At 39.0% G+C, this 26,096-nt stretch overlaps 1 protein-coding gene across 7 annotated transcripts in view; it reads right to left on the reverse strand.

Annotated features, from left to right (window-relative positions):
• lrp1bb (low density lipoprotein receptor-related protein 1Bb) overlaps window positions 1-26,096 on the reverse strand; it is a 329,687-nt gene that overhangs the window by 16,755 nt on the left and 286,836 nt on the right. For 4 of the 7 annotated variants that reach the window (XR_008396570.1, XM_047156107.2, XM_047156106.2 and 1 more), the window contains exons 65-81: window positions 25,523-25,642; window positions 24,095-24,214; window positions 21,179-21,295; window positions 19,459-19,565; window positions 12,046-12,178; window positions 10,345-10,451; window positions 9,854-9,986; window positions 9,234-9,356; window positions 8,187-8,309; window positions 7,859-7,999; window positions 7,388-7,522; window positions 6,813-6,932; window positions 5,619-5,860; window positions 5,101-5,324; window positions 4,172-4,278; window positions 3,208-3,324; window positions 1,855-2,028 (exon numbers count right to left, since the gene is read on the reverse strand). Coding sequence is in view for 3 of the 7 variants with exons in the window: in XM_047156107.2 (XP_047012063.2) it covers window positions 1,855-2,028; window positions 3,208-3,324; window positions 4,172-4,278; window positions 5,101-5,324; window positions 5,619-5,860; window positions 6,813-6,932; window positions 7,388-7,522; window positions 7,859-7,999; window positions 8,187-8,309; window positions 9,234-9,356; window positions 9,854-9,986; window positions 10,345-10,451; window positions 12,046-12,178; window positions 19,459-19,565; window positions 21,179-21,295; window positions 24,095-24,214; window positions 25,523-25,642 (2,343 nt within the window). In the remaining 4 variants the exon portion in view is untranslated. Of the gene's footprint in view, window positions 1-1,854; window positions 2,029-3,207; window positions 3,325-4,171; window positions 4,279-5,100; window positions 5,325-5,618; window positions 5,861-6,812; window positions 6,933-7,387; window positions 7,523-7,858; window positions 8,000-8,186; window positions 8,310-9,233; window positions 9,357-9,853; window positions 9,987-10,344; window positions 10,452-12,045; window positions 12,179-19,458; window positions 19,566-21,178; window positions 21,296-24,094; window positions 24,215-25,522; window positions 25,643-26,096 lie in introns of those variants that run through there. The other 3 variants (XR_006982676.2, XR_008396571.1, XR_006982677.2) reach the window with 3 other exon arrangements.

Here is a 26,096-nt window from a genome sequence, read left to right on the forward strand (position 1 = left end):
GGTCAAGGTGTGTTTTGACAAAATTCAGATGAGCCTTAATGTTTTTCTGGGTTTGTAGTGGTTTTCATCTCACCACACTTCCATGGATGCCATTTTTGCCCAGTGTCTTTCAGATAGCAGAGTCATGAACCTTTATTGATGCAAGAGAGGCCTGTAGTTCCAGCATCAACCTGGAGACCCACTGAAATCACCAATCTGTTGCATTCTTCTTTTGTGATGCTTTTCCAGGCTTGCACCACAGCTTGTTTTTTGTTTGTCTCGGGGGTATTTCTCCCTTCATGCTCAGTTGGGTTCCTCCCAATTACACTGAATGCATTTCTCTGTAAATTGGCAGACAGAATGTTTCTGTAGAATTCTGAATTCATTCTGCTGCTACCATCATGAATTACATCATCAGTAAAGATTAGTGAACCCATTCAACAAGCAGCTATGCAAGCCCAAGCCATGACAATACCTCCATTAAGTTTTACTGATGAGCTCATATGGCATGGATTATGAAGAGATCCTTTCTTTCTTCACACTTTGGACTTTCCATTACTAGTATATCCATCACTGGTAGAGGTTCTAAGTTGTTTAACACATCTAAATGCAAATATCAGGAAATTGAATAGAAATTCTTATCTATCATCTCATATTCATCTTTCACAGTTCACCACTTGTGCTATGTGTGCACACCAGCAATGCATTTGAAACACTGTGCTTTCAAAGATGTGTACAAGCTTAACAGAGTTGAATCTCAAAGACATGTTCAAGAACAGTCTGTGGTTTCTGGTTAGCTAGGGATCCTGTGAAAAGTTGAAAAACAGCAGAGAAAAGCAAAAGGGTTTAATCCATGTTTTGCTGAAGACATCACAGTCTAGGTTTTGCTAGCAGTGCAGGTTTCTTGCTCAGAGTAAAGCTCTAGAGTTAATGAGTCAGTGGGGAAAGGCACAGCTGGCCACAATGCAACACCCTGACTAGCAAAGATCTATCAGAGCCAATTAAACATATTCAGAGAACAAACAGCAAGCATCCTTGATAATGAAGTGTGCTTTATGATCAAGAAGTATTGAGAGTGCACAACAGGCTTTTCCTTTAGCTGCATCAAATAATCATATGTTAAAAAGCTCAAATCAAACTAGTGGAGGTCGGTCCAAATCAAATACAAATCTCTTGCACGTGATGACTAAATTGTAGTAAGAAAACATTATTGAAGTCTTAGAACAGAAATGAAAAGAGATGAGTCTATAGCATAGGAAAACTAATGTTATCTGAGTACCATATGATTTTTTTATTTGTTTGCTTTTGAATACATCACAAAATGATGGGATACTGTATAATAATCCTTTAATTTGTCACGTTTGTGGGTATAGATGGATGCAAACACAGAACTGAATTGGAACATTTAATGAAGTACAGAATAAAACAAGACTTCTAGGACATGTGGCAAGGTTCAAAGATAAAGAAACATGACACGAGCATAACGTGATACCAAACACAAGACAACCAGTGCAGTGCAGAATGTGACTATATATACACACCAGTGTTAACGAGCCAAACGTGAATCAGTAAAACAAGACACGTGACTAGGTGCAGTGGCTGATGGGAATCGTAGTCTCTAGTCCTTTTCCGCTATTTACATGACACACCTACTGCTTCTTTGAAAAACAATTCTGTTGAAACCTCAAATAGCTGCAAGACAGATTTGAAAGAATATTCTAGCATCTTAATAAATTCAAGGCTTATTTTAAACCAGCATCATTCACAACCCATAAACATGACTCCTGAAAAATCGGAATCACATTCCTATAATCCACCAGCATGAGATACAGCTCAGAGGGGAAATCAATTTGGCTGAAAAGAAAAAGATCTTACCATCTTGCTGTTTGAAGCGATGAGCAATCATGACATGTGTAGCTTTTTCTATGGCTGGATCCAGAAGCTCAACAGGCTGTTTGCCATACTTGTGAACCCTAAATACTTCATGCTTCAAGTCAGTTCCATAAATAAGGTCCTCAAAAATGTCAATTCTGTATGGTTGTGACATCCCTGTATAGGAGATTACACAGAATAGTAATGTAATACTAATAATCTATTATCCATTTCAATAATTTAATTGAATATGTCAATTATAGATTTTTTTTATGTTGTTCTTACATAATGTAATTGAAAAATTATGCAATTCATTTATGAAGATTTTTATTTATTAAAATGGACTTTGGAAAATGTATATGTGCAAAAATAGTAACAGCACCATCTATAGCAAATAGTGAAGGCAATGGTTCTTTTAAATAAAGGATATGTAAAGAAGGGATAAAAACCTATTTGCTAGAGATGGAGCTGATACTCTTTTTGCACAACTTAGTGAACCCTTCTTTCTCAACAGAGTATATGGGGACCATGTCTTTCGTAACATGAAATGCCACTTGGGGTATTCTTCTCAAATCTGATTTCCTTCCCTGTTTACAGAGCGATGTCAAGTCAACATGGATGCACACAGCATCAGAAATAACAAAGTAAAACTTATTACCTTTAAGTAAGTTATACTGTATATTCATGTATTAGTTTTAGATTAATAAACATGCACACATTTTTGTTTGTTAAATCACTGACTATACAGTTAGCTGTTTGAGAAATAAAATATACATCAGTCATCCGAGTTAGCAGCCTAGCTTGTTGCTAACAAATTACGAACATGGGGGCACCAATTTTCCAACTTTGTCTGTCGAACGTGCCGAAGTTGAAAATTCTTAATTACAAATTGTTGTTTAGGATGTAATGCAGCATTATGTTTTACATAAACTTGTTCATCTGACTATTGAACTTTTAACTTTTTTTAGTGAAATGCTATCTGTTTATCTTGCTGTTTTTTGTGCACAGTGTTTGAAGGTAGTGCAGGCTGTAGGAAACTCGTTTATTAGGTTAAATAGACTGTGGTTTTCCTTTGTATTGGTTTATATGAATAAGAATAAATACATTTTAACATAGACAATATAAATGAACATGTACAATCTTGTATGAAATTGTAGAAACATGTACAATTCGTTACCTGAAAATCACCCCACACTATCCTGAACCATGCACAGTTAAATGTTATTGTTTAGTGTTAAAATGATCTAAATTGTGCATGCTGTGTGTGCATGCTACTGTATATCCCAATTTCCATCATGGAGTGTGAAGCAAAGTAAGATTATGAGACAAACATTAGTTTTAAATTGTTAAACATACCCTGTTTTCCATCGATGACCACCCGTGGATCTGAGCCATCCAAACACACACTCCCAATGACCGAAAGCTCTGCATCAGCCCAGTACAAATGCTGGCTGAAGTAATCAAGTGCTAATCCTAAGAGAGTATTAGGAACATATGTAGTTTCCTTATAAATCTCTCTTATAAAGGTCTCACAATACATCATGGATATACACTAAAAACAGTAAAGAACAGAAGGCCAAAGGAGACCAAATTCAAGTGTAACATATTATTGTCTCCAAAAAGGAATTTCCTACAGGTTTAATGAAAGCCATGTGTGTTTGTGAATACTTTTCTTCACTTCATTTTTAGCTTTTAAATTTAATAAAAAGCTCAAAAGTAGCCATTTCCACTTGAAGCACAATAAAAGATATGCTGTAATACAAATATATTGAGAGCTTGACATTAGCTCTCTCTAAAGCAAGGCATAAAATGTCTGTAGTATGCAAGAAGTAGACCATTTATGGCATCAATGCACATTATAAATATACAGTATATAAATTAATATATCCTGAGTTGCTTAGATCTAAAAGGCATAAATATTATAAAGCAATAATTTACGGAGTTGCAGAAAGAGTAAGGGATAGAAGCTGAGCATTCAGTAGCTTCGTAAGAGATATTTATAAAGACACTTTTAGACAACAATTGCTTCTAATGGTGTAACAGGTTTTTTTTTTTTTTTTTTTTTTGACTTTGGAAAAAAAAAAAATTTTTCCGTTAAAGTAATAGGAAGTACTTAAAGGAAGTACTAAATCTAAACATAAATTCTGCCCTATCCTGTAATCTACAAGAACCCAATTCCATCCTCTATTTTTCAGTTTCTATTGTATATACAATACATACTGTTGGGGCCAATGGAAGGCAGTGGACAATAGAGAACTTAACAAGGATAATAAAGAAGTACAGTACATTTATTGTAGTGTCCAAAAGTAAAGAATAATACCTGTAGGCCTTCTGAGTTTTTTATCCAGCAGCACTCTGCGCATAGAACCATCCATTGCTGACTCCTCAATATGTGAGTGGTCACCAATAACTGACCAATACATCATCCTGTAACAGACATGGATATTTCTGTGATGGCGGTGAGATATTATATACTGTATAATAATTTGACCTGGCCCACCATGGAAACAGCAAACGTTCCCTTTTCAGGCTATGCATCAACATTTCACATATGATGTTGTATTTTATTTTAATGGAAATTGTTATTTCAAGTCATTAATATGAATAGGCTATTTGAGGCTTTTCTCGTCAAAAATTGGAGAAGCTCCCATCATAGCACTAGCCTGGCACAATGTCTTATAATGAGTAGATAGTATAATATTGTTAAACCATAGCACTGTTTTACTGTAACTGTTTTTGCAGCACTGTTTTTAATAGCACCTCTGCTTAATGTCATGATTAAAGAACAGTGTGGTAAAAGGCTACTGATTTTTGATTATGCTTTTGAGAAAGGGTATTCAGATTCCACATTTGGAAGCAATAATTAGTATCATATTCCTGTGAACAAAGCCCCTCCACACCTACAAAACCATACTGACCCCTCACTGAACAACAATGGAAGAAATATGGGGCAAACTAAATTTCCCCACCGTGTCATTAAGGATCCATTGCTTTTCATAACTACACAGCTAGATTAAATCCAAAACCATATACAGTATATCATCAGTATATCATCATTTGCCTCAGTTTATACTTTTCCCTTTCATGTTTAATATGTATAGCCCTTAACGTTTTCTAAAAAAACCCCCAAAAAAACAGAATTTTGCTTGTACTTTTCTCATTTGTTAGTCGCTTTGGATAAATGCATCTGCTAAATGAATAAATGTAAATGTAATGTAATTGAATAGCAAAAATAACTAAAAAGTTTACCCTTTGACGGGATTGATGGCAATGGCGTAAGGCTCTCCAGCAATATCAGTTATCAGACGAGTGCAGTTGGGTCCCTTGAGCTGGCCCACATTAATGGAGTATCTCAGCTTGGTCCAGTGGGCTGTGTAATAGCTGAACCAGTGCATTCTCGAATGGTCTGTCCAGTAGATATTTCCAGTTACCCAATCAGCTGCCACATCTCTGGGCCGCCGAAAGTCTGGGCACTGCAAACGATAGGAAGTTTAAAAAAAAAAATCTTTCAAGCAATATCCTAAATAAATAAATAAATAAATAAATAAAAGATTATGAATTCAGTAGCTACAGTCATCATTTAAGAGAGTGTGTCAGAAAAATCTCAAAGTCTGATCTTTCACAAATATAAAGTATAACTATAAATTAGGAATAACGCAACAAAATTTGAACAGGAAACAGAAAGGATATAAGAAAGAACTTGCAATACAAAGAATATTCCTGGGGACCCTTGTGATAACATGCTTTCCATAGTTACCAATACTTACTATTATTCCATCATTTGTTTTAGTTTGACTCCTGTCTATGATTTCTTTGTAAAAAAGTCCACCCGGATTAAACTGGGTAGCCCAGATAAACTTTTGTTGGTGCAACAGAGCATCCATCCCAATGATGCGGGCATTTTCCTCGATGCGAGCGAGCACTTTGTGTCCATGGCTCTGGTTAAATGGATACACAAAACTTCGGATTTCAGTGTCATTAGCTATGTAGAGCACTCGATCTTCTGGTCCTGCCCGTTGAGTTATTAATATGCAAAAAAAATGAGAAGTGGCTAAATTCCATTTAGGGTTTAAGACAACAGTTTGAAAATTACAGATGCACATCAATATAATTTAATAAATCAATGCATAGGTGAACAAGCTAAAAACAGTGCATTATTTGAAATAGAATTGTACAAATTATTCTATAAAACAATAAATTAAGTAACTTGGCTATGCAGTACAGACAACAATTCTAACTTATACATTTCTTTTTACATTAAGCAATGTATTACAACTGTAAAAATATAATGGAAATATGTTTTGAATTTTGAACGCTATGATGAATGATTGATGAAGTTTGTTTCAATAACTGACTAAGAATACGGGTTTAAGCACCCCATTACAATTAAATGCAATTTTAAAGAATAGGCTACTGGATGTATTTTAGTGCGAGTGCATCCAATTTGCTGATATAATGCTGGCATATACAGTAGCTGGTTGAGGATCAATTATTCCCCAGTTCTATCAATTGCTGCTGTTGCTGTCAGAAATTAATGTGCCTGCATTGACATGAATGGCGCAGTGAAATTCTTTAACATGAATAGGCAATTATTTTATCTGTAATAAGAATTTAATAAGAATTTGCCTAATCAACCACTTTCATGAACCTATGACTAGATTCACTACTGCAGTAAATGATTTAATATAGCTCCTGTCCATCAAATGATTGTTGAGGGAAAAAAACATTGTACCAAATATTATAATAAAGAAACATTAGTTAAAATTATTCAATATATACATTTAAAATTTCTAATTTAAAGTGGCCCTAAATTATTGGCTGAATTTAAAATAATATATGATTGCTGTGTAAAGGATATTCTGTCTGATGCTATTATTTGTTTCTAAAAATGAAACATGAGAATAAAAAAAATTGAAAATGATGCAGCAGAAATGAAATCACTGGAAAGTGTAGGTCCTTACCTTTAGCTACACAACTGCCATTGATATCCTTATAATTTTTGTCACATGTACATTTGTATGATCCTTTAGTATTTATACAATAGTGTGAGCAAGTGCCAAAATATAGACACTCATTGATTTCTGAAAAAGAATAATCAGATATTATATTATGGCTGTTACTCTTCGTTGATCCCTTCAACCTCACCACAGTGATTTTGCTCTACTTTGAGGAAGATGATACCATTTACACAGCAGTAGTTATATAGTTGATGGGGGCTGATTTTGCCTCAATATACAAGTCATTAAGTACAATCATCAACCTGAGAATGTTCACAAACTCAAATAATTACTGCTGTTTCTAACGGAGCAGAGGAAACTAGCTTCAAAACAAACACTCATCCAAACTCACAGTTAATTATCCACAACCATTTTCCAATGTGTAATCTCCTGTATGTACAGTACAAGATAAAGATGTAACAATAGTTTGGAAACACAAGATAGTATAGGATTCTATCTGAGTTAAGCCTGAACCTTATAAAACTAAGGTCTACTAGTATCCAGTTTATAGCAGTTTAGCAGCAAAAGGTTCACTGCACCTTCACACCGTTTAGTCTTGAGATTCCTTTGAAATCCAGGTTTACATTGGCAAGTTACATTGGTACTTGTTTGATTGCACATTGCGTCCTCTCCACATGGATTCATCCTTTTCCCACAGATGTCTCCATTCAAAACTGGAATGAAAGACAGCCTTGAAAGCTCACACATTATAAATACATCCCCTTTTATAGTAAACAGAAAAGAACATATATAATTCTAAATCAGATATTTATTGTGGAAAGTATCTTAAACTTGAACCATTTTCAAATTCACATGCTGTGTGTTTGTAAATATATATATATATATATATATATATATATATATATATATATATATATATATATATATATATATATATATATATATATACATTTCTTTCTTTCTCTGATGACTTTTTTAGATCTTCCACTCAAACTCAATTGACATGGATGCAGATGTTACTCAGGTGGCAAGGATACAAAGATACTTACAGGCCTTGCAGTCATGCTCATCGGATCCTCCATCGCCACAATCATCAAATAAGTCACACTGCAGCTGAGCAGGTATACAGTGCTTGTTACTGCAGGTAAACTCAGTCTTTCCACATGGCTTTGGTCTGGCAGACACAGCCTCTGGTTTGGAGCAGATTCAAAAGTTCAGTTGCACAGTTAAATTCTCCAGAAAAAACAAGACTAAGAAACCAGAACACAGAATGACTGCCTCCCCACACACTGGAACTGTCTTAACCATCCAAAAGATTTCAATAATAGTGTTTTTTTTTTTTTTTTTTTTTTTTTTTTTTTTATAGATTTGACTTACCACACTGCTCTTCATCTGAAAAGTCACCACAGTCATCCACACTGTTACAGATTTGATCAAGCCGCAAACACACTCTATCATTTCTGCAGCGATGTGGCCTTGTAAAAGGGCAAGGCAGCTTAGCTGGAGAAAGAAGTAATGAATAGTGAGAAAATAGTTATTTCATAGCAAATCCATATACAGACCTTGTAAAGTATTCCAGAACTACACTGGAAGCTCCTATTCAGTATTACAGTATTCACAATCAAATGAGTTCAGCAGAGTGCCTAGCTAGTTAGCTAAACCCTATTCAAATAGGTCTGGTTACATACAATTTCTCTCTCTCAAAGGTTCGAATAAGCAACTAACATGACTGAATAGTGATAACATTTACATTTTAATGCTTAACCATAGTTCATTTGTTTATTTTGACTCATGGACTGGACTGAACAGCTAACATGTACTCTGAATTCTTAATCCATAAAAATAAATTCACTTCACTTTGTTTTTTTAAAGCCATATTGTCTATTTGCTAATCAAACCTGGGAGGTTTAAATAAGAAATTTTTTAATGAAAGTCTGTGAAAATTTTTTTACTTAATATCTCTAGCCCTGTAGCTAGTATCTGGTCCAATGTGCTGCCTTTAAATGAATAATAAATGCATGTGACAAGCCACTCACAGAGGGTTTGCTACAGAAGCTGAGTTCGTTAGATTTGAAAACAAGAGTTGCAAGTAGAAACTACAGCCAATTTTGTTCAAACGTTACTGTCTGTGCTACACTTTTTTTTTTCAAGTAAAATACTTTACTGGGCCAGTATCCACAACACAAAACAAACCTAGTTATCCTATCTACCTCCCAACCCATTCCTGACAATACAGTTAAATTGCACATGCGATTTCAGCTGCTGAAGTTTCATCACTGAAATTCCATTGTCTGAATTTATTAAGCAGGCCAGTATTTGACTGAATAATAACAGCCTTTATCGAATAAAAAATGTATAGAAGGTTTATGGAATATGAATTTACAACAAGTGCAGTAGGTTTAGCGTCTGAATCTGACTTCTTACCACACAACTCAGCATCTTCATCAGAGTTATCTCCGCAATCATCCTCACCATCACACACCCAGGAATGCAGCTTACAAAGGGTATTGTTGCAAACAAACTCATCAGGACGGCAGAAAAATGCTCCTGTAATCACAGCAGTTTGCCAATTTTTATATAATTGAAGGTATGAATATTGTTTATTATGTGTCAGATTACACATAAAGCATAATCATTACAATATGAAGGCATTCTTCAAGCAGTTTCTTCAATAAAAGCCTCATCTGAACCAAAAAGACTTCCATGTACAGTTGCAATCAAAATTATTCAACCCCCATTGCAAAGCAGGTTTATTGTCAAAATTACATAAATATAAAACATTATAAACATTCGTTGTGTTGAACTATTTCAATTACTTTTGTTTGATTTGTTAACTGCAAACAGCTGAAAGTCTGTAAATTTTATCAATAAACCTGATGGGGTTGAATCATTTTGATTGCAACTGTAAGTACTGTATATATTTTGAATGTACCTGCTTCTCAAACTGAGGTATCATACTAACATTACACTGGGATCTAAGCTGTATTAAATAAGAAATAAATGCAATGCTAAATATAAAACAAGAAATTGTAGCTTCTGTGTACCGTGGTCACAGCTTTCCTCATCACTGTGATCCACACAATCGAACACTTCGTCACAGCGCCATCGTTTTGGGATGCAGTGAGCATGGTTCCTGCAGAGGAACTCATCCTCTCTGCACTCTTTGACACAGTCTATCTGGTGAGAGACCAGAAAAGAGACACTAAGATAATCAGACAGACACTCTCCATGGGTGGAGTTCACCTTATTGTGGAGGAGGAAGGGAAAAAATTGAGCAACGTTTCCATGGAAACAGTGAGAGCCGCACAGTCTAAGTAAGCACATAATGTCAGTTATGTTGTCCATTTCTGTTAAATAAATAATACTTTACACCATGTATATGCTTTGTGTTGTATTTGGATATAATATAAAGCACCGTTCAGGTTCCTATTTAATGACACAATGGTACATTTTATTACATGTTAGCACATTCTGCCAGGTGTAGGCTCCTAATGTGTTTGTGTCTGGTATGTGAAGGCTTAGCAGAAGGACATACTTCATCAGAGCTATCAGGACAGTTATCATGTCCATCACACCTCAGGCTAGCTGACACACATCCTCCACTGGCACACACATACTCATTGATTGAACAGGAAGGAAGCACTGCAAAGGAGAGACACATAAGATCACACACATTTATACATTTCTTTAGCTTGACAGCTACAGAACAAATTACATACAGACAACAAAGGAATCCACTGAGACAGGTCCATTGGTTTTCTAGATAAATAAATAAAAACAGCATATCTGGGAGGAGAAAAGAACTGTCTAAGATGGTAAAATACTGTTTTGAAATTGCCAAGCTGCTCTCTCTCAGGGCCGTATCTACCTATATACAACCCCAATTCCAAAAAAGTTGGGACATTATGGAAAATGCTAATAAAAACAAGGAGGAGTGATTTGTAAATGTACCTGGACTTGTATTTAAACAAAAAAAAAAAATGCAAAAAGACAAGGTATTTGATGTTTTGCATAATCAACTGCATAGTTTTTTGAAGATAACCGTTTATTTTGAAATAGATGCATGCAACACGTTTCAAAAAATTTGTGACAGGGGAAATTTAGGACTAATATATAGCGATGTGACAAGTTGAAATAAGAAGGTGATGTGAAACAGGTGAGGCGATCATCTAATCCTAGTATATAAGGAGTCCTTCAAGAGCAAGGATGGATCGAGGCTCGCCATTCTGCCAACAGATGTATCAGTGAATAATCCAACACTTTGAGAACAACATTGTCCAAAGACAAATCGGTAGGATTTTGGGCATTTCACCTTCTACAGTGCACAATATAATTAAAAGATTCAAGGAATCCGGTCAAATATGAGTGCGTAAAGGGCCAGGCTGAAAACCACTTCTGAATGCGCATGATCTCCGATCCCTCAGACATCAATGTCTTAAAAACCATCATGAGACTGTAATGGATATCCTGACATGGGCTCGGGAATACTTTGGTAAAATTTAGTATATTTTCAAAAAGAAATTTAATTCACAAAGTAAAACATCAAATAATGTGTTAATAATATGTTTTCAATATAGTACAGGGTGAATTGAATTTTCAAATGATTCTTTTTGTTTGTTTGCATCTTCCATACTGTCCCAACTTGTTCAGAATTGGGGTTCTCTCTCTCTCTCTCTCTCTCTCTCTCTCTCTCTCTATCTATCTATCTATAGGCAAAGCACAAAATGTGATTCAATATATAACTATAGCTAATTATACAAACTAAATACAGTCTGCGTGATGCACAGGGTTTAAAACCTGTTGTGAAATACTGAAAATGGTCAACTATAGCGCCGTCAAAAGGTTCATGACTAAAGAGAAAATGCGAGTTTTGAATCTGGGAAACAATAACACTCAGTACTGCTTGAGAGGAACCAGACTCTCAGATTGTGAATCATTATTCTTCTCCAACTGTATACTATAAAGTCAAAGTATTTTACTCATGCTGTTTTTTTCCTTGCTACTCTGGCTTGCTCATTAGGGATCTACATCTGCATTCAGATTCCTGTAAAACTGCTTTGTGGCTAATGGTAATGTACAACCCCTTACATATACTATGTGCACTAGATCACTTAGTTGTAATGAAATGTCACCTTTTGATATCAAGGCTATCTTTAACTGCCTGAATAATTTAATGCTAAACAGATGAATGAACACAGAGATGTTTAGACAAGCAGTAAAGATTTTTGCAACGTACCTGTTCCAGGGCAGTTTCTCTCATCCTCTCCAGTCTTGCAGTCTTCCTGGCCATCACACAGCCACTTAGCTGAAATGCAGAGGTTGTTGTGGCACTGGAACTGGTCTTGTGCACAACGCGCTTCACAGTCCTTCTGGAAAAACACATAAGCACAGGAAAAGGTGTTAAATGCAGCCTAACGTCCAGATGTTAACGTGGCAAAGGCCTTGACAAGTGCAGCCACAGAAGTTGCAATATCAAAGACCAAAAGAAGGAAAATGTCAGAAATATTATGTTGACCCTGAAACCTCTTTTCAAGCTAATGAGTCTCACAACTTACTCTCAATAACCCTACACTATGACATGTTTTCAACATTGTTTTGATAGTAACAGTGCTTATAAATTGTTTTCATAGTGTCTGAATGAAAGAAGAACAACAACTATTTTACAAGCTCACAGGGTGAGAATGTATATTGCCCACTCCATTATTTTTGTCAACACAGACCCACAGCTATTTGTAGCACTGCACAACCTCCACATTCTCAGTGTACATAATAACTGCCGTTCCAAGCTCCTGCTTCATCCAGAATCTACAATCTACTATCATCTTTTTGCTGACGCATTGTAGTAAACAATTCCTCTCAAGTTGTTTGCAGGTGGCACCGAGTAGTTTTACAGCTGGAGTCTGCAGTGTAGAGTATGAAGGGGAAGCGATTGAGGATGATACAACACAGTAGCACCTCACACACAGTGGGGAGTCTGACAAACTGAGACCTCCCAAGTAGAAAGCCCAACATCCCAGTGATAATTGGTGTACTGTACTGCTTTCCCTTTTGTCCAGGACTGGAAACTGTATGGTGTTGAATGCATAGTACTCCGAGGTGACAACCTTGCTAACAAAAAAATACCAGCAGGCAGAGACAAAAAAAACGAATTCTACCACAAGAATCCTAGTGGATGTCTGTGGGATAGCTCCATGCTAACAGCATAAGTGACAAAAATATATTGGTTGTGCAGATATTTAACTCTAGAAAGCAACCAGCTCAGTCTATAAGCTTATTTCCATTAATAAACATTAACCAGGTCTGCAGTCTGGTTAGTTTGGCCAGTGGTGGCTCAGTGGTTAAAGGTTCTGGGTTACTGATCAAAAGTTCAGGAGTTCAAGCCCCAGCACTGTCAAGCTACCACTGTTGGGTCCTTGGGCAAGTCGCTTAACGCTCAGTTGAATAAATTAGATAAATGTAAATCTCTGGATAAGGGCATCTGCCAAATGCGATAAATGTAAATGTATATTAAAACTGTCAACTGTCTAAACTGTAGTGAAAGACATATTTACTATTGATTGTGTTGGAGGGACTACCCACCGGCCTTGGATGATGTGGTCAGGGTGCTGTGTATGGTGCAGAAGCAGAAGCAATGCCCCCGTTCAGCTTCCCAATTTTGGACTACACTGACAGGACCAGCAGCAGGGTAGGGTAGGATAATCACACACAGCTGACCCACACTGATGAGGAATAAAAAGGTCTCACATTCCCAAACAAGGGAGAGTGAGAGCAGAGTGAATAACACTAGCGTGTTCTCTCTCATGCTCCCCTTCTATTTTACAGAGGACTTAAGTGAGGCTAAGGCACCATGAGACTGCCTGCAATGTAGAGCTTCCATGGCCCTAGTGGAACCCCTCCCCAACACCCCCCACCCCCCCACCAAAAAAAAAAAAATATATATATATATATAAACACATATGTATATAAAAAAATAAACACATTGCACCTTTATGTATGCAGTTAACCCTTTCTTCAGCCATACTTTTTTTGTTAGATGTAGTCTGATTACATAATACAGATGAGCTGCACGGATTAATATAACGGTCCTGACTGGTGTAAAACAAATAAAACTTTGCCCTTTGTGCTTTTCCCTTCAGTGATCTGACAATTTCTAGTGGGATATTTTTATTCATGTTTGGTCTGATTGCTGCATTATTAGAAAAGGCACAAAGGTGTAGCTTTCAGCTGTCTCCTGTACTGCTACTTGTTGCACCACCATGCTGTCCAAATGACTAGATATACATAATGAATAACTCATACAATTGGTAATTTTTTTTCAGTTTAAATATACAGGAACAGGGAAGTACAATTCAAATTTCAAATAAGCTGCACTGATTGCCAATTCCTAACCTTCTGGAAGAGACAACCAGGTTCCCTTTCAATGGGAACAAGACGTTGTGTTTAGCATAACACTATGGAAGCACCTCTCGCGCGTGACCGGCATCTGAAGTTTGTGTAAAATCATGCCTATTTATAGGCCTGCCATGATCAGGTGACGTGGCAATTAAGCACGCCGCGTGATATAAATATGGCACCTGTGAACCACGCCATCAGCCTTTATTATTTTCAGCGAAAGACTGCATGTCAGTTGTTTGTGTAAAGAAACAAAAAGATGCTTCATTTCCTTGCTATCTTTTCTCAAAATGTCAGAACTTTTTTATCCCTTTAAAAAAAAGAGAGAAGAAAAAAAGGAATTAGTGAGAGAGAAAAATATGAGTGAGAGAATTCAGGAAGTTTGTTACGGCTTGCTCCCATTTCATCACGGGGAATAGTGCACACTTTTTGGGTGAAGTGTCTGGGATGTAGCATACGATGGCAGCCTCGAGAGACTGCACATGGTAATGCCTACATTAAGCAGCTCGGCTCGCGACTCGCACTCTTCTTGGAAGCCGAAGCGAGTTGGGTTTCAGAGCCTCGTGGATCTGGTCCGGCCGCTGCCGAGGCAGCAAGTCGTCTCAGGTTCAGGGGATCTCTTATGGATCCGGAAGAGGAGCCGGAGACGAGCACTGCTCTATCTCTTGCTCTGTCTTCCGGGTTTGGCTCTCTGCTGGATTTTGGAGCTCGCGTCGCGACTCCTCCTTCCGCTATGGAAAGCCAAAAGGGGGGGGGGGGGGGGGAACACATACACACACACACACACAAAAATAATAGTAATAATTCCTCTCTGACTCCAAGGAGCCAGAAGGATGTGCTAAAAACTGAGTAACTGAGCTGCCTTGGAGTGATTACTAAGGCTGGATGAGCCTTTTTCTCCCTCACACTGCAGAAACTCCCCTTTCTTCCAGAAGTGCATGATAAAATATCAGCTATTTAGTTATGCCGAAGGTGGAGGAGCTACCTCTCTCCATCGACGGCAGGTAATTAGGGGGGCCGGCTTTGCCATCCAAGCCACCGTGTAAGGCCACCGTGGCGTTGGTGGGCAAGGCCTATGTGGTAGTAGTCTTGCTTGTGGGTCACTGCAGACAATGATAGTGTTGCAGGCCTACCAAACAGACCTGCTAAGTGAGCTCAACATATGGCGGTATTCAGCCAGTTCCTTCCCTGTTGTCTCGAGCTCACTCAGGCATCCACGAGTGATGCCAGCACTAGTGAGAGGGAGACCCAGAAGGTGAGTATGGCAGACAGACAGCGGAACCGGGTGGCCACAGTCGCGGCCTGCTACTAGGCCTGATCTGAGAATGGTCATAAAGGCCAAGCAGGCAAAGAAGAGTGGTCCTGAGGGGCCGTGGAGGGATGTATCAAGGGACATGAAGTTGTTAGGGCAGTTAGCCTTCAGTGCTACTGTAGGGCCTCCCCTAGCCAAGGCGGTCCTCAAGTTTTCAGTGTTCTCTGGTCAGCGAGCTGTCACAGGGCAAGGAAAATCTTATGCTTTCCCTCCAATAGAATGTGGAATAGTTAACGTCACTAAAAGACCATCTGGCAGCATGGAAACTACTGCCAAATGTGTCTCCATGGGTTCTGTCTACTGTAGAAAAGGGTTACCGGGTCTAGTTTATAGCTCGACCTCCCCGGTTCAGAGGTGTGCTCACCACAGTAGTCAGCACAGACTAGAGCCTGACGTTAGCGCAGGAAGTAAGATCCCTCTTGGACAAAGGGGCCACAGAACATGTACCCCGTTTCCTGAGGGAGGGAGGTTTTTACAGCCGTTATTTCCTGGTCCGCAAAAAATAGGAGTATACAGACAATTTTAGATATGCATCATCTGAACTGTACTCTTTGGTCCTACACGTTCAAGATGCTGACGCCCAAACTTATCGTTCCACAGATTCAGTCTGAGGACTGGTTTGTGATGATAGATCTAAACGGTGCATATTTCCACACAGAAATATCGCTAGCTTTATTCCCTTGCAACTTCACAATGTGCATGGATGTCACTCTGGCTCCATTGTGACTGGACAGGGCATCCGTGTACTAAACTACCTGGACGACTGGTTAATTCTAGCACGATCCAGGGAACTGGCGGTTCAACATCCAGATATTGTTCTCGCCCACATGAAGAGCTTGGGGCGCAGGTTGAATCTCAGAAAAGTTTGCTTTCCACAGTGCAGTGGACAACTTTTCTAGGGGTTATAAGGATTCTACTATGATGAGGGCGTTTCTATCCCCACCATGCGTAGGGTCAATCCTATCAACACTGAGCAAGATAAAGCTGGATCTTGGGAGACTATTGGCGCTTATGGGTCTATTGCACAGGAGACCGTTCAGTGGTGGCTGAGGAGTTGGGGGTTAATAATCAGTGTCACGTGGCGATGCCTACGTGCTCTGAGAATTTGAGTGTCCCCGGTTTCTAGCCTTGGGTCACACTCTAGGTGTGTCTCCTTAGCACAAGATGGTAATGACATACACCTCCCTCACAGGCTGGAGTGCGGTCTTAGACAGCTGTCCAGCTCACGGTCTCTGGTGCGGCCCTCATCTGGAGTGGCGTATAAATTGCCTAGAAATGTGGGCCATATTTCTAGCACTGAAATTCCTCTTCCTCAATTGAGAGGTCACCGTGTGTTTACAGACAACACACCGGTGGTCCATATACTGACCACCAAGGAGGGTTATGTCCGTGCCCCCTGTTCAGCCAGGTGCAACTAATTCTTCTCTGGGCAGAAGGAAAGTTTGTCAGTGAGTGCAATGTACATTCTGGGAATATCTAGGCAGACATCCTGTTGAGGCAGGGGCTGAGGCCAAGGAATTGGTAGCTCCATCCACAAGTGGTGGAGTCCATATGGCGAGGTTTGGCCAATCGGGACTGCATGTGTTCGCCTCCGAGGAGACAACACATGGCCTGCTATGGTTCGCCCTCACTCCTCCCACACAATTAGAGCTGGATGCCATGGTGCACATGTGGCCGAGGTCACATCTGTATGCTGTTCCCCCATCGCTCTGCTCCCACAAGTTCTAGTGAGAGTTTGCCAAGACAGTCTATGTCTGCTGCTAGTAGCACCTTATTGGCCAGCTCGAATATGGTTCTCAGAGATAATATCTCCCATGGCACTCCATGGGAGATTCCCATCCACAGGGCTCCACTATAGACCCAGTGAACTGTGCAACAGCTACAGTCCTGGAGTTCTTACAAGAACATTCCTCAGCGGGGCGGGCTCCTTCTACAATCAGGTTTTATGTGGCCGCCATTTTGGCCAGCCATGCCCCTGTTGATGGAGCCTCTGTGGGGCAACATCCTTTAACTTCAAGGTTTATCTGTGGTGTCAGGTGGCTGAGGCTCATCTGCGGGCTGAGCATACTTTCCTGGGACCTTTCAGTGGTCCTGGAAGGTCTGTCAGGTGCCCCATTTGAGCCCTTAGAGTGGATCTACTGTCTCAAGCTGGAGGGCTGATTTATAACCCTCAGCCAGAACTATGGAAACTGTGGGTCTGGCCCCTGAGGGGCTCCAGCTCATAGATTCTGGTCTCACAACTGAGATTGTAGAGACCATCTTAAATGCTAGAGCACCATCCACAAGGAAATTGTATGCACTCAAGTGGCAGCTTTTTATCTTGTGGTGTGAGGAATGTCAGCTAGACCCAGTGAACTGCAAAATAGCTACAGTCCTGGAGTTCTTACAAGAACGTTTCTCAGCGCGGTGGACTCCTACTACAATCAGGGTTTATGTGGCTGCCATTTTGGCCAGCCATGCCCCTGTTGATGGAGCCTCTGTGGGGCAACATCCTCTAACTTCGAGCATCATGCGTGGTGTCAGGCGGCTGAGGCCCATCTGTGTCCAGTAAGGGCTCTCTGTACTTGCGTCCCCCGTCTTCCCAGTGGCGTAAGTTGGAGCAGCTGCTGGTCTGTTTTAGCGGCGACAGTAGAGGTGATGCTGTGTCAAAGCAGCGCATCTCTAATTGGATAGTGGAAGTAATCTCGATTGCTTATGAGGTGTGTGGTCTCGCTACGTCTCTGGGCATAAGGGCTCATTCCACTAGGGCGGTCACCTCCGCGAAGGCTTTGTCCAAAGGGGTATCTTTACAGGATGTGTGTGCTGCTGCAGGGAGATCTATGCCACACATATACATTTATTATTACAGCCTGGATATTCATTCCACCCCGGGCTCGAATGTCTTGCACTGACCCTCGGGCTTGGGTCTTTTTGAACAGGCCGTACCCTCGGTATGACGGAGTGGGTATTCCCGTTCCCATAGTGTTATGCTAAACACAACGTCGAAGTTCCCTTTGAAAGGGAACGTCTGGGTTATGCATGTAACCCTGTTCAATGAGAAGGGAACGAGACATTGCGTAGCTTTGTCATACCAGGGCAGGCCTGTGAATTGCGTCTTCGCTTCAGATAATAGAGGCTGATGGAGCGGTTTACAGGTGCCATATTTATATCACATAACGCGCTTAATTGCCACGTCATCTGATCATGGCAGGCCTATAAATAGGCATGATTTTACACAAGCTTCAGATGCCTGTCGCGCGAGAGGTGCTTCCATAGTGTTATGCTAAACACAACGTCTCGTTCCCTTCTCAGGGAACAGGGTTACATGCGTAACCCAGACGTTTGTGCCTGAAAATATTATGGTACTTACCAAAATTCATAACACTATTCATTTTCACAGGAGGCACTGAACCACCATGCACAAAACAGGCTCAAAGCAGCAATGTTCTACCACCATATTTTATAATAGATTTCAAATGCCTTTCTGGTATGTAGTTCTCTTTATGGAATGACATGAACAGTTTTGTCAGTTTTACCTAACAGCCACCTGCATATAAACCAAATAAGATTTCCCCAGTCTCTTGAAGGGTTACAATAATTATGGAATAATTATAGCAATATCTGTAACATACATCGCAAAGTGGGGTAATATAGTTGGTCTCTAGATATATAATTTTTTTAAATGTTAGAAAACCATCCTGGTTTCTGCAACATTGTATCACACCAGATGGTGTGTCTGACCTGTCAAATCGGTTTAGTTTATTAGCTCTGGTTATGCTTCTCTCAGATGGTTCTGGTTACTGCACAGCCTGAATCTAGTTATGGATTTAAGATCAGCCTCATTAGAAAAATTCCAGTTAAAATAATAATTCTTTCCTTTATTCTCCATCCATCCATCTTCTATACCGATTATCCTACTCATTTAGTCTGGCTGAGAGATTTGGATTAAGTCTGGCGTTCACTTACCTCATCTGAATTATCGGCACAGTCATAGTCTCCATCACAGCGGAAACGAGCAGAGATGCAGTCCCCATTGGCACAGGCAAAATCCTTATGATTACAGGTCACCGGTTCTGCAATGAGCAGGAGCATATAGGAAAGTTTAAATAATGCAACTAAGAGCTCAGAAGATATTGTGGCTGAATTGTCTAGTGAGCTCTAGCAATGGGCATGGAGAGGAGGGTGAGAGAGAAAAAATGGATGGGAAAATGAGAGTGCAGCCATCATTTGGGCACGAAGTGCCATTGTACCATCTGTTTCCACCTTTCCTGAAGGTTTTACAGGTAAGCTAATTAGCAATAAGAGTGTCAAAGAGAACATTCAGGGTCTAATTTCGCAAACAGCTGTCAAATACTGCCTTGCTACTAAGGACTGCTTTTAAATGGGCAGCTTATTTATTAATATATAGTTGCAGTCGGAAGTTTACATACACTCATCATGAACATGAATGTCATGGCAATATTGGTCTTTCAATAATTTCTTTTAACTATTCTTCTTCTGGGGCAGAATGATTGTACAACATACTTCTTTAATAAAAAATTTTTTAAAAAGAATTTAAGAAGGTGTCGATTTTGGAGAAGGGGCTTCTTTCTTGGATGGCAGCCTTTCAGTCCATGGCGATGTAAAACTCGCTTGACTGTGGACAGTGACACTGGTGTTCCAGCAGCTTCAAGTTCATGGCAGGCCTGTGCCTTGGTGGTTCCTGGGTTTTTCCTGACCATCCGAACCAGCTGAGGGTGACAGTTTGGGTCTTCTTCCAGACCTTGGCAAAGTGGCTACACTTACTAATAACTTGTACTTACGTACAATTGTTTGAACTGATGATCTTGGAATCTGCAATTGTTTAGAAAAGGCTCCAAGAGACATTCCTGACTTGTGTAAATCCACCATCCTCTTTTTCAGATCTGCACTGTGCTCTTTGGACTTTCCCATAGTACTGTGTGTTGGTCAATCCAATGAGTGCTGTCAAACAAACCCTTTTTATGTTGGTACAGAGAAGCTGCGAGCTGTAGTAAATCATGATCACTAACTGGACATTAAGAGGCCTTGGTCTTGGAAAATTAAAGGATATTTTGGAACTTTCAGCACCACTGAATTAATAATCTAAGTGTTTGTATGTATATTTTTGACCCCGTATGTATCATTTTGGTCCTGTGTTGATTGCAGAAAACCCGAAACGAATTAAAACATGTGAGCCAAATTTATTTATTTATTTTCCACTAAAGATCTATGTTGTACAATCATTCTGCCCCAGAAAATGAAAAGTTCACAGAAAGGATTGAAAGCCCAATATTGCCATGACATTCATGTCCATTATGAGTGTATGTAAACTTCTGACCACAACTGTAGTTATGAGGAAGAGTGTATACAGTAATGCTAATATGAAAGCCAAGATACAGGAATAAAGAAAAAAAGGCTGCATATGATTCAAACCTGTGGTTTTCCTTATTTCAGTGTTTCCTTGACAACGATTCCACACTGGAAGTATCTCTGCAACCTCAAACTGTTAAACAGCTCCAAAGGACTGTCTTTGGCAGCAATTAACAACAAACTGGTGCAAACACACAGCGACTGAGATACAGAAAGCAATGGAAATTCAAAAAAATCTTTTGCAACAGCTAACAGTCAGAAGCAGAGTGAAGCCCCTTAATGGTTGTACTGTGAACAAAGAAAGAGGACGACTCACTGCAGTTCTCCTCGTCTGAATTGTCTCCGCAGTCATTCTGGCTGTCACATCTCCAGTGGTCTGGGATGCAGTTGTTATTCTCGCAGCGAAATTCATGAGGTCCACAGGTCTTTTCATCTTTTTCATCAGCCACAAACAAACACACAGATGAAAATGGCTTCAAAAGTGCATGAATATTAATGCACCACTACAGCACATCAACGTGTAATCATCATTTCCTCAGGGTGTCCCAAACACATGTTTAACACAGAGTTCAAAACATCACCAAACTTGGGAAACGAACACAGCATACACGATGAAATACCTGAGTGTGTTACTACTCACTGCTCTCCCAGAACCCCCAGCAGAGCCCAATACCTGCAACTTGCTGCTACACAATCTCTCATCTGAGCTCAATTCCTTCTAACAAATATGGAATGAGAAGCTTCTTCTGTTCATCTTCCCATGTTTGGGTTGCATACTATGATCCAGAGCCAAGGTCAGTGTTTGAGGCAAAAAAAACTGCAGGCTAGTTAGGCATACAGAAGCAAACAAGAAGCTCCTTTTTTCTTTCATTGCTTCTTTTCATCTTAACTGAATAACCTTAAATGTGTTTTTTTTTTATGAAAATGTTGACTAATTAGGCTTCACAGCCTTATACAGCTAGACTGAAAAAAACACCCAAAACCCAGATATGATAAAGAAAATGTAAGAAAATAACAGTCCAACTAATTAAGTTTAAGAACCATGCTTCTTAAAAAAAATTATAATACAATGAATGCAATGATGAAACGCTAGATCTTTTACAGTGTACATACCTCTTATTAAACTTGATGGACTTCAATAAAGCAAAATGCATGAACTGCTGATGCTGCATTTGCTGCTATAATGCCATAATGTCTCCACTAATCACTTGAGTCATTTGCTAGCTGTGGTGTCAAATCCAGCAAAAGGGATTAAGTTACTTATTGGCAAAGCTCAAGTTACTTATTGGCAATGCGTATGTTATTACACACTGTATCAGTACGTTAGTGCTAATGCATAAAACCCATATGCTCAGCACTGGAGATCACATTAATTTTCTTACTCAACCCGGTGGAGAAAATATTTTCTTTTGAAAATGGCCTAGTTTTTTATTCTGAGTTCTCAATCAACAGCAGAAAAAAACCCTTTGCTTCTTAGAGACCAGGGAAAATCACAGAGACTGTCTAATTAACCAGGCTGCATTTGAATAAGAAAACAGCATATAATAGGAGGTGAGTTTTATATAAACAATAAGGGGATGAACCTGAATGACTACCACAGGGATTGCCCTCAATGCATGTAAAACCATAAATGAAAGGAAATCTTTCTCTTGTTTTTTCCTCAAATGAAAGCACTGCTATTTAGTAGTTTCTCAGAGAAAGGATGATTCTTAAACAAGCACTGAAGACCCACCTCTTCACGATGCACTTTGTTGCTATATTAACTCCTTGTACTACCTCCTCTCAGTTTATTGTGGAGATCTGATGCAGAAAGTACTTCTGTAAGGTGCTCTGGTTAAGTACCTGCTAAATCTTATACATGTAAATGTAAATATCTCTGCAACTGACTCTAGTAAATCATTCTACATGTTCTTCTTTAAGTCAGGTTGAGACTGAGAATGTCATGCTGAACCTTGCTTTTCTATTTTTCTGTTGAAGCCTCTGTTGTTGTTTTTTTATTGTTGTTTGTTTGCAGGGCACACCTGCATTTCATTTTTAACTTTTTATTTGTAGCTAAACTGTAAAATAGGAGTACATTTTCCTTTAGGGCCATTCAAGTTCTATCACATTTATCTGAGTTGACCACAGCAGTAAGATTTATAAATAATATTTGGTAGTCATCCATTTCCATTTATGCCAATATTACACTCTTTCCCTGCATGTATGCTTTTGAGCTGTAAGATTTATTTTCTCAAGCATAAGTGTAGTGCCTTAATATAATACAGAAACCACTGGATTGTGGTTTACCTGTGGTTTGCATGTTTTATTAAACACTCTGAGATCAAGCTGTTTAATTGATTTTATTGATTGTTTTTTTTTGTTTGTTTCTTTTGGTAGTCTTGACACAATTAAGGTTACATCCTGGAGAGTGATATTGATCTACTCAACAGTTTTTTTTTTCTTTGTGATTGAAAGTATTCTTTCCAATGCCTTTCCATCTACTCTGCTCTATCATAGTGTGAGGTCTATCTAAGCTAGCCACCATATCTCTGCTTCTTATCAATGTAGTAAACAGTTGATTTTGATACACTAAGTTTTAACTACAGTATGTTTCTGATATTTTCTGATTTTCAACGTATGATGGCCTGGTTTGCTCACACTGGCATAGCTTTTGTCCTCAGGTTGATTGAAAACAGAATCAACTCAAGCCATTTCTTGGAAAAACTCTTTTATTAGCCCTCTTGTGCATAATTCTTGTACTTATTGCTAATTACTGATCTAATAACTGATGCTAATAAGTAATTACTGATCTAACTGATACAAAGCTGGGAAAATAGTAAGCCAGCAATTTTTTTCCACATCCCTCGAAATGAGGGAATTATTATAAAATGTGGTTTGCATAGATTTCACAGAATTAAAAAAATGCAAATAGACACTGAAACTGCATCATTAGTGAATCAGCTCGTTCAATGACTGGGCCAGGTGGCAAGGGAAGACTGCAATATGAGGCAATTGCTGATTTGATACTGTCAAACTAAATCAGACATTTAGGCAACAAAACAGGCCCTGATGAATTGTTACAACTCACAGCTAAAAAGAGCTCTGAGTGGTTCTTGATTAAGGCTGACCCTCCATGAGTGAGACAGGAGACTGTGCAAGCATGCAGAATTCACATTAGCCCCAATCACAATCTCCTGCGAATTCTCGGAGGTCATACAAGGCTCTGATTTGTGAATAATAAAGCTTCACTCACCACAGTTGGCTTCGTCAGAGCCGTCAGCGCAGTCTGGATCCTCGTCACACACCCATAGCTTGGAGATGCAGTGCATGGTGGCCTTACACTGGAACTGCTCTGGTGAACACGTGCTCTCGGCTGACACGCGTTCAAACATAGACAGAGTAACAAGGACATGTGAATACATATGATTTTGACTAGTCATCTAAAACATAATAACAGAAAGTAGATTATATATGACAATTATAACTATTACTAATGGTTTCAAAAGCAACAGGAACTACTGAAAATACCATTTTTAAGTAGGAGAATGACAGTGGCAAAGTAGAAATCTTTAAGCCAAATATCACCTTTAAACATAAACATCAAGGTAATTAGGCTAGAATAAGCAAATAATGGATGGGAAATCTTCTAAGCGGTTTTGCATCTTCACATTCTTCACATGGTATCTTATAATTATGATTGTCAGCTGTATTGACAGCGAGGAATGTTTGTCAAGGGTTTAATGCACAGGGAGTAAGAGCTACACTGCGGGGATAAAAAACATACCTCCTAACAACCAGCCACTCTATTCTCCCATGACATCTAATTCTACCTCTGGCAAGAAAGACCTTTGGTTTCCACTACTCAATCCTCTGAATGCCTAATCAGTGTCTGCTAGTTCCAGCCCAACTGAGACATATTCAGTGGCTTAGAAGCTATTTCCAGATCTGTCAGCTGGGATCATTAATGTTCTTCAGGAGAGGTAAATTTGGGACAATCTGTGTCATTCTATCAATACCTGACAACTGAAGAGCTGTTACAGGAAATGAACCAATAGCAGGGTAATGTGATGCTGTTACCATCCTGAAGTTGATAATTTTTGCCAATAAACACATTGTGAAGTGTTTTATTCCTTATAATAGACCATAGCAATTTGCCAACAATGACACTTATTTTAATTTATTAATAAATGAATGTTGTTCTTTTTAACAGTTTATAGTTACATTTAATGTAATGGAACATCTGTGAGACAAGTTAGTTCCTGTGATAACTTATGTTATAGCAGCTATAAACAGTCATTTCCACACCAGCCTCTCTTTTTTGTCAAACACTGACCATTACAAAGCACTGGAAACTCCTTCCATGAATGCTAAACAAATGTCTCTATACAGAAAACTTCACCCTATCAACAATTATACATTTTTTTGCTTACATTTTTTGGGTTTATTTTTAGGCTTAGTTTGTGTAGACTGTCTGCCATACAGGGCTCTGTAAATGAGCTGTTAATATAGAAATGATGATGTATTAGCATCATAAACCTATATCTATAAACCTATCATTTGTTTTAGAGCCAGAACTACAGCCAGAGCCATGCTGTTACAGAAAATTAACCAACACCTTCTGACCAATCCGAATTGAGGAATTCAAGAGTGCTGTGGTATAAAGCATCATGATGTTTCTTACGACAGTCTGTCTCATCCTCGCTGTCTCCACAGTCGTCCTGTCCATTGCAGCGCAGGTTTAATGGAATGCACTTTTGCTTTCTGCTGCACTTGAACTGACCCGACAGACAGATATATGTATCTGCAGAAAGAGATGGCATTTCAAAGCAGGTGAAACAGGTTTCACGATGAGACTTGCTGCAGGGTGTCATCACCAGTAGTCAGAGGAGGGCTGCTAGAAAAAAAGAGGCTCAAGGGATGAAAAAGGATTCAATTACATAAATCACATGAATCCTTAAAAAATGCCAAGGTACTGATACTGCATATATAATGTACAAAGCTGCTTGGCTATATTTAATATGAAGAACAATGCACACCATTAATCATTGTGGCTGAAAACCTGTGCTCCCTGTAATACATCCACATTACTGGTGTTGGACATCAAAATGCCCTGTAATCTTTCCTGATGCTCCTAAAGTGGTTATCGATCATTTGATGATAGAGTTATGTGCTATTGAACCTTTGAAGAAAAACAGCAATAAAGATGACTTGTTACTGATGAAAAAATTCCATTTAGACATTATTGCTGGTGTCTG

The sequence above is a fragment of the Ictalurus punctatus genome, chromosome 6 (genome assembly GCF_001660625.3).
Source record: "Ictalurus punctatus breed USDA103 chromosome 6, Coco_2.0, whole genome shotgun sequence".
Lineage (NCBI taxonomy): Eukaryota > Metazoa > Chordata > Actinopteri > Siluriformes > Ictaluridae > Ictalurus > Ictalurus punctatus.